The 11,727-nt window shown below is 35.7% G+C and overlaps 2 protein-coding genes across 3 annotated transcripts; both read left to right on the forward strand.

Annotated features, from left to right (window-relative positions):
* The first annotated feature begins 3,463 nt into the window (after positions 1–3,463).
* LOC105976960 (uncharacterized) lies at positions 3,464–6,621 on the forward strand. Of its 2 annotated transcripts, none has more exons than XM_013002231.2 (3): positions 3,464–3,773; positions 4,778–4,828; positions 5,521–6,621. In XM_013002231.2, exons 2-3 carry the CDS (start codon positions 4,826–4,828, stop codon positions 6,481–6,483), a joined length of 966 nt encoding a protein of 321 aa, XP_012857685.2. In that variant the 5' UTR covers positions 3,464–3,773; positions 4,778–4,825; the 3' UTR covers positions 6,484–6,621. The 2 variants fall into 2 exon arrangements, with proteins under 2 accessions (XP_012857685.2, XP_012857686.2); XM_013002232.2 differs by having other exon boundaries at positions 3,650–3,768.
* A 2,226-nt stretch (positions 6,622–8,847) lies between these two features.
* On the forward strand, positions 8,848–11,360 carry LOC105963340 (uncharacterized). The gene is made up of 5 exons (XM_088821234.1): positions 8,848–9,135; positions 9,243–9,468; positions 9,580–10,009; positions 10,602–10,677; positions 10,782–11,360. Exons 1-5 carry the CDS (start codon positions 8,848–8,850, stop codon positions 11,358–11,360), a joined length of 1,599 nt encoding a protein of 532 aa, XP_088677360.1.
* The last annotated feature ends 367 nt before the right edge of the window (positions 11,361–11,727 follow it).

Consider the following 11,727-nt stretch of genomic DNA (forward strand, 5'->3'; position numbering starts at 1 on the left):
AATATATAAGAAGCCGTGCTACTTCGCTGAGTTTTTTTGGAGGAGTTTGCCAGGGAGATTGACAGCGTGGCTACATACATCATGGTGGAGGTTTAAAGAAGGAGAATAGGGAAAAATAAATCAGAGGAATATTTTTTAATTGATGATGATGAACAAAAAGAAAGCAGAGTGAAGAGAGGTGAGTTAGGCGGCTGTAACATGTATATTAGGGTTTGGGTGTGTCTACTGTTTACTAGTTTATATACAAGTTTTTTTTTTTTTTTAGTAAAAAAAAAAAAAGTGTATTACTATTGCATAGTAAATGAAATTTAGTTATTTATTTTTGGCTGGGAATTTGTGGATGTCTTTTATTTGTCTAAAATTTATGTCTACTAGAGTTATTTTGATATTGTTAATTTCTAAAATGTAAAATTTTAATTTTATTCTATGTTATTATTGTTGATTAATGAATCGAATTAAAGTATTTAGATTTATATTTAATGATGAGTACTTTAAGTATATATTTATTCAACTTTAATTTATTTTTAATTATATAATAATAAAAAAATAAAAAAATACAAAAACCCGGTTGAACCGAGGTTGAACCGGTCCAACCGTGATCCAGTTGGTTGTCCGGTTCGATGTCCGGTCCGGTTTTCAAAACATTGGTTTTTTGTAATTTCAGAGTTTAAATGAAATGGTGTTAATGCTAAATGTATGACAACTAATAGCGAATGCCACATTGAGACAATTTTTCAAGTGCAGGGGGACAAATCAATGCAATTGAGAGTACAAGGGGTAAAGTGATATCGAGCCAAAACACAAGGGGGAAAGTGGAATTGACCTTTTTTCTGTAGTGTCAGCCTTAAATGTCCCCAACGTGACTACTTAGCAAGGTTGTAAAAAGCGGTAATCGGGTCAGAGGCGGTCAGGGACCGACTCACGATTAATCCGTGCGGCGGTGATTAATCGGTGATAAATCGGAAATAAATCGGTTTTTAAAATTTAATATAATATATTTGTAGATATTATTTATAAATACTCAAAACATAGATAAAAAATATTTAAACATAGTTATATCTCCATCATGTATATATTATAATAACATAATAAAAGTTTAATAATAATAAGATCATAATACATAAATATCCTTATACAATATAAATAAAAAGGCAATTTTTTTTTAATTTACATACATTCTTGGCATACATAGTTCTTTAACAATAATAATTAACATAAAAAAAATAAAGCATAAACTCATTTTTTTGTTATTAAAATCCCAACTTTTATTTTGATTTGTAAAAAAAAAAAAAAAAAAAACGATTTTTGACCAATTTTTTGCCGATTTTTGCCACCGAAGTTTGACCCGTCTTAAAGGTTTGACCGCCTCACAGGCAAAAAACCGATTTTTCAAACCTTTACACTAAAATTGTAAAGGTTTTGGACCGCCTCCGCATCGGCGACCGACCGATTTTTAGAACACTGCTATTTAGTAATTGAGGTGTTTGTTTGCAAAAATTAAAGAACTTCGTCTGAAAGAAATTGAAGATGTTTCAGTGGATTTTGAACTTGGGTTTCACAAATTTTGGAAAAAGGAGAGAAACATTTTTCATTTCGTAAAATAGCTGAAAATTGTTGTTTCAATATTTTAAAACAAATTGGGTAGCGTCGGCAACCCGACCCATAACTAAAACCCACATAAATTTGTATCGTCCATATCTTTTGCTTATCGCGATACCTGAAAATACGATACCGGTGAGACATATAAAGATAAATAGCTTGAAAAGATACACTTTTGGGTCATACCTTTTGTTCGATCATTTTTCATATCTTAAAATACGTATTGTGTGTCGCAAGATACTAATGAGATTGCATACAATATTTATTAATTGTACAACATAAGATTTATTTTACACCATACGCTTTACTAATGTCTAATTTAACTGCCATGAAATTAACTCGTTTGCTAGTTGTGGTTTTTAGGGTCTGTAATGGCATGGAGAGGGTGTGGACAAATAGTCTGTTTGAACCCAATGGGTCCAAGTACCTTGGTTCCATATGGAAATGGATTGAATATCTTCAAATGGTTCTTCCGAAGAATACGTTCTTGCTTGCCTTAGTGACTTAGTCGTCACTTGGGGAGCCTAGCAGCAGCGAAATAAGATTATTCATGGCGAGGAGGGATTAACTGGCGAAGACCTTGTGAGCTGGTGTAGGAATTTTATTGTCGACATCCAACGCGAAACACAACCGACTATCGTACCTCGACAACCCTCACACATATCCGTTTGGAATCCACCACCAGAGGGAGAGGTAAAGGTTAATTTTGATGTCTCACTCCCCATGAGTAAAGACTTCTACTCGGTCTCCATGGTTGGTCGAAATTGGAAGGGGGAATGCATTTGGTGGTCATTGACTAAATATCCGGGAAGACCGAGACCGGTTGATGGAGAAGCTCACTCGACCCTACATGCATTAACCAAGGTGCAGGGAAAGCGATGGTCGAAATTCACGCTAGAAGGGGATTGTCTACAAGTAATTACGGCACTCAAAGGAGGGGAACTTACGGAATCATCTTTTGGAGCCTACATAGAAGATTGTTGCAGAATTGCTAAAACTTTTGTTTCATGCCGGTTTAGTTTTGTTAAGCGGTCCGGGAGTGTTCTAGCTCACCACCTAGCTTCAATGTCCGTTTCTTCTTGTACCGAGGGAGATGTCCTCCCGGCCTTTTTGGCACTATTTGATTAATGAAATTAGTGTTTTACCTAAAAAAAAAAATTTACTTTATTCTAAGGAAGAAAAAACTGAGAGTGCATGTAAGGTGATTTATGTTGATTTATGGGTGGGATGAGATTAAAATTAAAATTGAAAAAAATGTCCTAAGTTTACTGAAAATGGTCAAATATATATATATATATTTTATTTGGATTCTTATTATTTAAAGGTTAAAGTTGAATATGATTAACACAAAATATATGAATCCAAATAACCGATTTAATGCTTTGGTTTTATCGTTTTGAAAATATTATTCGATATTCGACTATGGGTTACACTGACACATGCAACTGTAAAAGTGTTTGGTCTACATGTATAGCTCAACTGGTTTCGAGGATGGTAAGTTGGTGCAATATCCTACCATCGAGTACTGATGGATGCAGTGTGAGAATTTCAACTCTAATAAGAGTTGGTTCCTTGTGGGCACCAAGTCCGAGTTAGCTGTCCCAACAGGCCGTTGAGTCACCATGATTTACATTCTTCCATCAAATACTTGTCGAACGAAGGAATGAGGGCCATGGGGCGAGATATTTCGCATTTTGGTGCAAGCCGTAGAAGTTTTTGGAATGGTTATGAGTGGATAAAGAGATCCAAGGAAAATATGGGAAAAGATATGTTATTTAAAAATAGTACAAGGAGTAAAGTGCAATTAAGCAATATTTTGTTAAAGCAAGATTGACCTTGAAAGCAGGTGGTCAGTCAACCCAGAAGACAAAGAAGCGAAAGTGTAGCAGAGAGACCCGGGTCAGGCAAAAATCTAGAGCGGGTCTTACTGCCCGAACCCGAGAATCGAAACGCTGCGTTTGGACATACAAAACACACCAAACGGCGCCGTATAATAGAACTCTAAATTCTCAATTCAAAAGAAAATAGGCATCTTTATTCATTCTCTCTCGCCTGCAAGATAGACATACACACACCAAACTCTCTTCTCTCCGACAAGACGAACCAACGAGGGAGAGAAAGAGAGGTACCTTCATTTTCTTAGTGCTCATCGCCGAAAAGTGTCTTCTGGTTAGGTTCGTTTTTGTTTTTGTTTTTTTTTTTTTTGTTTTTCTCAGCTTAGACTTATTTTGCTTTGATTTCATGATCTGCTTGGGCAATTCCTTTGATTTTGAGGCTGCATTTCGAATTTGTTTCGTTATTTGTGATCTTTAGCTAATGATGCTCATCGCCTGTCGTCCTGATTTTCTGATCTCTGTTTAACAGCTGGTGATTTTCTGGGTAGTTGTTTGATGAGTTTTGCTGAATGTACATAGAGAAATTGAATTGCTTGTTCTTTGAATTTCTTATGTGGGCGTTTAATTGCAGTATTTGTTTCTCATTTATTTCTTAGTTTAGTTTTTGGGTGAAGATTTTGTACTTCAATTCTCTGCCTCTCTCTATATATTTACATATATAAATGTATATAAAATGAAAGGGTTTCAGGGAGCTAGAAAAATTAGAAGAGAAAAAAAACATGCTTTAGAAGAGTTGCATTAGCAATTTGGTAGTTTTGTCGTCGTTTCGATATGCTTCCAGTTTCTTTATTCGGGTAAGAACTGCTTGTGTTCGCACTCCAATTGGTTCTCTATTCTCGCTAGGTGATATGCCTCGTATTTTCTACCAATTTGTTTCAACAAACTATACCATCCTTAATGTAAACAAGGTAGTAGTTATTAGATGAGTGAACAGTTGCCACATTATTAAGATTCTTATTTTCCAATCAGGAATTCTTATTTATTTCATTGAGTTCTTCTGCACTCATTTGCTTTCGTTACTCACCTTGAGCAACTCTCGTTTTTCATTTCCACCCCCCCCTCCCCCCCCAACATTTCATTTTCTTTTCTCAACTACCAGTTATATTCGTTGAAGTAGAAATTTTACAACTAAAATGGCTGAGAAGAAGCATATTATTGTGCAGGAAAGGCTAATAGGGGACGTATTTTAGATTAAATATTATTCGTATTTCATTAGAAACATATTGAACTTACTACTATCCAATCTCATGTATATGATTATGTGTTTGGTTTCGTTTGTGCAGGAAAGGTCACTTAGCGAATGAATCTCTAGATTGACTATTACTCTTATCATGGTAAGGATATTGCACTTTACTTACATCACGTGAATGCCTGGATTTCGTTTTTTTCTGTAGTTACGATGCATGTCAGAAACTTAAGAATGGTAAAATAGCAGGAGAAAGTATAGAAATGAACAATGGCAAAAATGCTTAAACATAGAATTATCGCTAGGATAGATAAAACTCACATTAGCATTGGGACCTGTGGTATTGATAGTCACACGCTATGTCGTTGTATGTTTAACTTTTGTTTATTTACCTTTAACTTTATTTAGACGACAAGCAGTAAAATCCGAATGCGTCTGGACCTGTCAAAGAACTTAAAATTGCGTTGTCGAAGTCCATGTTTATTTACCATAGCATTCTATTCAGATAACAAGTAAGACCGCTTTCCAACTTGATTGAGAACTTATAAAGTTGAAAGAAGAGAAAAACACCGATGTTCACAAGCTGCTATATATGTGAGTGAGATAATTATGTTTGACCCGGTAGTATTGAGGTGGGGTGGGTATTATTAGGTCAAGGGTTTAATTCTTTTTTGTGGGCTATTTTATAAGGCTAATTTTTATTTAATTTTGCATAAAAAAAGATAAGAAAAAGAAGAAAGAAAGATAAATATGTTTGTGTTGATTCACCTGTCTGTCTCATTCAATTAAGACAATAAATAACTGTATGAGCTGACGTTTGCTTGCGCTTTATTCAAAAAGGACCACAACCATCACTTGGGTATAAAGACCTTTATGGCCATAACGGCGGAGAGAGACGCCGCCATTAGAGAGAGAAACATGGCGTTGGAAGAGAGAAAGAGAGCTTTTGCAGAGAGAGATATGGCAATGCTGCAGAGAGATGCTGCAATCGCGGAGCGTAACTCGGCCATACAAGAGCGAGACGAAGCAATTGCTTCTCTAAGGTTTAGAGAGAGCCCAATGAACCACAATAGCACCAACACCACTATCCCAGACTCACTTGTAAGTGAACTATCAAGTGGGGCAAGACGCATTCAGTACCAAGACCAAATTCGTGCCGTCTCTGAACCAGCTGCATATAATAATAATAATATTAATACTAATAATAATAGTAATAGCCAAAGAGGAAGCTTGCGAGGTAGTAGTGATGTCAGTATAACAGAAGAGGAAGCTTCCGAAACTGCTGCTAATAATAAGCCAAGGAGAGGAAGACAGGCCAAAGAACGAAAAGCGAACAAGTCTCAGAGAGTGGGGAAAAGAATGGCTGAAGAACTAAGCAAGCAGATAATTACAAATGATTGGAGTAATAATAATAATAATAGTAACGAGCATGATTTCGAAAGTGACGAGGAGGATAAGCAGCAGGTGTCGTGGAAAGACAATTTGGGTTTGAACCAAATAAATTTCGATGAGTCAGCGATGCCGGTGCCAGTTTGTACGTGCACGGGGGCCCCACAGCCGTGCTATAGATGGGGGAACGGTGGGTGGCAATCTGCTTGCTGCACTACAGCGATATCTATGTACCCACTGCCACAGGTGGCGAACAAACGCTACTCGAGAGTTGGTGGGAGGAAGATGAGCGGTAGTGCGTTTAGCAAGTTGCTTAACAGACTTGCTTCGGAGGGATATGACTTCTCTGCTCCGCTCGATCTTAAAGACCATTGGGCTAAGCATGGTACAAATCGGTACAGCACTCTTAAATAGAATTGGGATTGTTTTTTGTTTGTTTGTCATCAGAATTGATATATCTCTCTAATGTAATGATGAAATGACACTCTGATTGTAATTCTTATTTGGTTGTGTATACACTTTGGTTAATCCAAATTTGTTCAAAGGCAAAAAGATTTCCAAGCTCTCATGTTTTTCATTCTTATATTGTTTTTATTGCATAGTTACTTGTACAGGCCTCTCTCATAGTCTGTAACTACCCGTATACTAAAGTTGTAATTTTGACGCATTAATAGAATTGTGTTTTCTTCTGTTAAAAAAACCAAAAAAAAAAATACAGGGTAACAAAACATGCCAAACTTGTCGGTGAATTAACGCTGTTTGTTTAGGACTCAGAATAATTCCTAGATAAGTCAAACGTAAGCGGGGAGTAAGTGGCAGACCGACCATCTCCAGTTGATCGACGAAGTACGTAGTAGTAAGTTTTGTTCTAATTATTTTTCTGATAAATCATCTTTTATCGAATTAGCCCGACATTTTATGTGTTGATTCTTAATTTATTCTTTCTCTCCATTGTGATTTCTTTAAATTGGATATTATCGTTCTAAAGTAGACAGTTCAATGTTTAAGTGTACTTTGTGGATGATTATTTTTATTTTCATTCTTCAATTTTGCAGGACTAATATTTTTTTTAGGCATGTGATATTTAACTCTAATGTTGTATGTTCTTTGTACTTTGCTAAGAATGCTATTTTTTAGTTCTTCAAGATCCCATAAGATTTTAAAATTGATCCCGCTTCGCTTTATTTTACAATAGTGTCATTCAATCACAAATTCGCAATGTCTCCAAATTTTTCTTATTGTTCTGTGAACCTAACCTTCATTTTTTTTTTACATTGGTTCTACCAATATCCGCTAAGAAATCATGTGTAATTGTGTAATTAACAACATTTTTTTATGAAGGTTTGATTGAGTGATTCGTATTATTAGTTTTGGATATGATATATAATTTTTTTTTTTTTTTTTTGGTAATGAAGGAACACGCAACTAACAATATAGGTGCAATGTGTAAACCTACACTCTCATATAATAGCTTGCAAACCATATAAGAGAGGAAAATCACGCTATGTTAACCATGTGTGACAAGCTCCACTTAACCATATGATAGATTAGTTTTTGATTCTACATTGTGATGTATTTGTGTTGTTTATCAGGAAGTTATTATTATGGGCTTATTTTATATACTCTTAGGGCCTCTTTGGTTTGCAATATTAGGCATGATGGGATGAATACTACCTTTGTGTATTATTTTTGGTTTGGTGGTTTGGTGAGGCCTTGATAAGGGGGCCCACAGTTTCCATCCCTCAAATGAATTATTGACAGTCACGCCAATATTGGCGTGATATGCTGTCATCAATTAATCTCATCATCTAATAGGTTGTGCAATATCATTTTTTCCCTTGCAACACTTAGGTAATTACTGATTCCTTTCATATAAAAACCAAATGTACTTGTGAAAAAATCCCCTTTTCCCGACATCAGCAAACCCTAACCCCAAAGGAAGCTAATTTCTTCATCTTCTTCACCGTTTTCATTTTCAAAATTTTCAATCTGAAGCTTAAAAATGCGCATATCATCTGAGGCTTTTACTCTCGCTAGGCAATCGGCACCATTACCCGGCCACTGAAAGTCGTTTGTGTTAGTGAGGTCATTGTTCATTTGCTCCGGTAAGTCGGTTTGTTACAGATTTTATTTTTGTGTTCATCATGTCTAGTATTTTAATTAGTCACACTACTTCATAAATCCGTCTAATATGGTTACCAATTTCAGATTGTTGTTTGTTGATATTCTGCTTGGTGATTTGGTATAAAAATACCCTCTTTCAAAACACCGGGTTCGTCGAATTAATTAACTCAGTCGGGTAATGTACTCAATTCTTGTTTAATTATTGTGCGTATTTTGTATTTCTTACAAGTTTAAAACTACATTATTTGTTTAGCCTAATTTGTAACATTTATGTGTAAATACACCTGACTGAATTTGGGTTATTTTTCCCTACTGTTGTGTACTATGTCGTATGAGATCTGTTGTCGATGTCATTTTTCCGACCAATATTTTGAATGATTTTTGGGTGCATATTGTAGGGACTTGTCGCCTTACGATGAATTTGTCAAAACAAGATGAAGATGTTGTAGTTGTCTTGCATCAGCTAATGTTTAATTTGAGGCTATTTTTTTAATATCTATGCGCATGTTTAGGCAGTTTAACCGTCGTCATTTGAGTGATTCCCAATCAAATAACAATCGATCTTATAGTTTGATACGCAGAACCCCTTCGCAACTTGATTACTTGCGTTCAATTGTGGGATTCGATAATGTTACTTGTCGTGATAATCTGTGAATGAACATTCAAACATTTTATCGCTTGTGTTACGTTTTAGAAAATGTTGGTGGTCTTAAACCGAATAGAAATGTTAGCATCCCCGAGCAAGTTGCAATGTTTCTTCACATTTTGGCACACCACACGAAGAATGTTGTCGTGCGTAGTCATTTCAAAAGATCAGGTTATACAGTTAGCAAGCATTTTAATCGGGTCCTTTTGGCCTTGCTAAAACTACATGAGATGCTTTTGATTTCACCAAAAGCCGTCGACGAAAACTCGGATAACGAGCGTTTTTCATACTTTCAGGTAAAACAACCCTATGTGCCTTACCATACCTTATAATTGTAGTTAAATTACAACTTAAAAGATTAAATTGTTAACAATGCATATAATTCATTTCTTACAACTGTTAGGGTTGTCTTGGGGCACTTGATGGGACGTACATAGATTGCCGCGTTCCCTATCTTGATAAACCAAGATATAGAAATCGCAAAGGCAATGTGTCATTGAATGTCATAGCCGTGTGCGATAATAACATGAACTTTATTTACTTACTTACTGGGTGGGAAGGTTCGGCTGCAGATAGTAGAATACTTCGGGACGCGGTAACTAGGAAAAACGGATTACGGGTCCCTACTGGTATGTATGTGTACAAGTTAACATATTAAGGTTATTATTAATTTGCACACTTTCCAAATTCTAAACCATATGAGTTGCGTAAAACCACAGTTAATTTCTTTACTATTACAGGTAACTACTATTTGGTTGATAACGGTTACACGAACAGCGAGGGGTTCTTAGCACCTTACAGAGGTGCTAGATACCACCTTGATGCATATGGTCAAGGTCCAAGTGCACCTAGAAACTTTAGAGAATTTTTTAACATGAAACATGCCAAGGCAAGAAACATAATAGAGAGGGCATTTGGGCTTTTGAAGTCAAGGTGGGCAATTTTACGAAGCCCTGCTTATTACCCCATCAAAGTTCAAAATAGGATCGTAATGGCTTGTTGTCTCCTTCATAACTTTATTCGAACCACGAATGACTTCGACCCTGATGAAGAAACATTAGATGACTTTCTCCGTAAGAATCCATGTGTGGTTAGTGGTGAAGATTACATTAATACTGTGGAAACTTCACAAGAGTGGACTGATTGGCGAGATACCATTGCGTTGAACATGTACAATCATTGGCTATTATCTCGCTAGATTAGAGTTGTAGTCTGTTTTTTTCAGACCCATTATTGCTTTCGTAATTGGTTTTAATTTTCTGCCCTAGTCATATGTTTATTTTAATGACATATTGTTTTCGAATCTAATGACAATGTGGAGTGTTGGTAAACTACATTGTAAACCTATTTGTTTTCAGCCCTTGTTGTTCATTTTTATTTGTTCAGTTTTTGCTTTTTTTGTTTAACGTATTTTTAATTTATTTTATACCATCATACACTAAATTGGTAAATTTGCAACAAATACAGGAATCATGGAAAACAATGTGCAATTCAAAAAGGGTTCCAGAAGTAAGGGTGGTGTGAACAATAATAGGCGTAGTTGGACGTTCCTTAAAGAACAAACTTTAATATTATGCTTGAAAGACATTGTGTCTAGGGGTTGGAAGAGTGAAAATAGATTTAAACCCGGTTTTTTAGGCACTCTTGAACAGTTTATGGTTCAAAAATTTTCCGGTACCGACCTTCAAGCATAGCCACATATCCATTCTAAGATACACGTGTGGAAAAAACATTATGGTTCTCTAAGCATGATGTTGTCTAGGTCGGGATTCGGTTGGAATGATACAAACAACACGATCGAGGTCATAGACGATCAAGTTTGGCAAGATTATATAAAGGTAATAATTGAAAATACACAATTTGTATTGAATTATTATTTTTTCGATTTCAATTGCTTACCATTGAGATGAATTATTGATTATTTTTACATATAAAATTGTAGACGGATGTGAATTCCCGTGCTATGCGATATAAATCGTGGCCATTCTATAAAGATTGGTGTCAAATATTTGGAAAAGACCGTGCTACTGGGGAACATGATGAAGCTTTTGTCGAAGCTATTAATGATTTGATGGGGAATAACCAAGAAAAGGGACATATGTCTAACGAGGATGAGTACATTCTGCATATAGAGCCTACCAATGTGGATAATTACTCCCAATACATGTCTTTCAGTCGTGTTGATGAGGCGACCTCTTCTAAACCAAAATCGAAATCGAAGAAACACTCACGCAGTGATGCGTTTGACGGTGGCTACATAGAGATGGCTCCAAATTTCTTCGAGAAAATGGAAGCTCAGATGGGTGAATTGGTGAGTCGCATGGGTTTCGAAAAAGATGTTTCCACGGCTAGAAAACAGGTTTTTGACGCCCTACAAAACATGGAGGAGCTTACATTTGAGCAAAGACTAAAAGTGACATCCAGAATCTGCGAAAATAGCAAGGACCTCGACATTTTCTTTTGTTTGACTGATGAGCACAAGGCAAATATGGTGCAGCAGATGATAGAGGGTTGTTATTAGGTACTAAACAGTTTACATATTGCGAATAATTAATAGGTTTGTTTTTTGATGATTAATGACTGATGTATTATAAGTTTTTTAATACCGTTCCGAACCATTATCGAATAGTTTTTGTACTTTTTTTGGGATGAAGGTTCAGTAACACCATGTTGGTGCTACTATTTTTTGGCGAACCTTGAAGATGAACTATTTATTTTGAACTCCTAGTACTAGAGATTGTATCTCCTAGTTTCAATGTTTATTGTTTTATTTCAATGAAAGAAAAAAAAAGGAATGTTAGCTCGTGTACTAAATGGAGCTGCATATTTTAAAATATGGAAACATTAACTACCAAAACATAATTAGAACAATGGAATACCTACTAACA

This window comes from Erythranthe guttata, chromosome 8 (assembly GCF_056151865.1).
Source record: "Erythranthe guttata isolate IM_541 chromosome 8, IM_541, whole genome shotgun sequence".
NCBI classification, from domain to species: Eukaryota; Viridiplantae; Streptophyta; class Magnoliopsida; order Lamiales; family Phrymaceae; genus Erythranthe; species Erythranthe guttata.

Coding starts and splice junctions, on each gene's coding strand:
- LOC105963340 (XM_088821234.1), top strand. CDS start 8,848: ATGAACATTCAAACATTTTATCGCTTGTGTTACGTTTTAGAAAATGTT. Junction 10,010..10,601: donor GATACCATTGCGTTGAACAT/GTACAATCATTG, acceptor GATGTTGTCTAG/GTCGGGATTCGGTTGGAATG. Junction 10,678..10,781: donor TTTGGCAAGATTATATAAAG/GTAATAATTGAA, acceptor ATAAAATTGTAG/ACGGATGTGAATTCCCGTGC.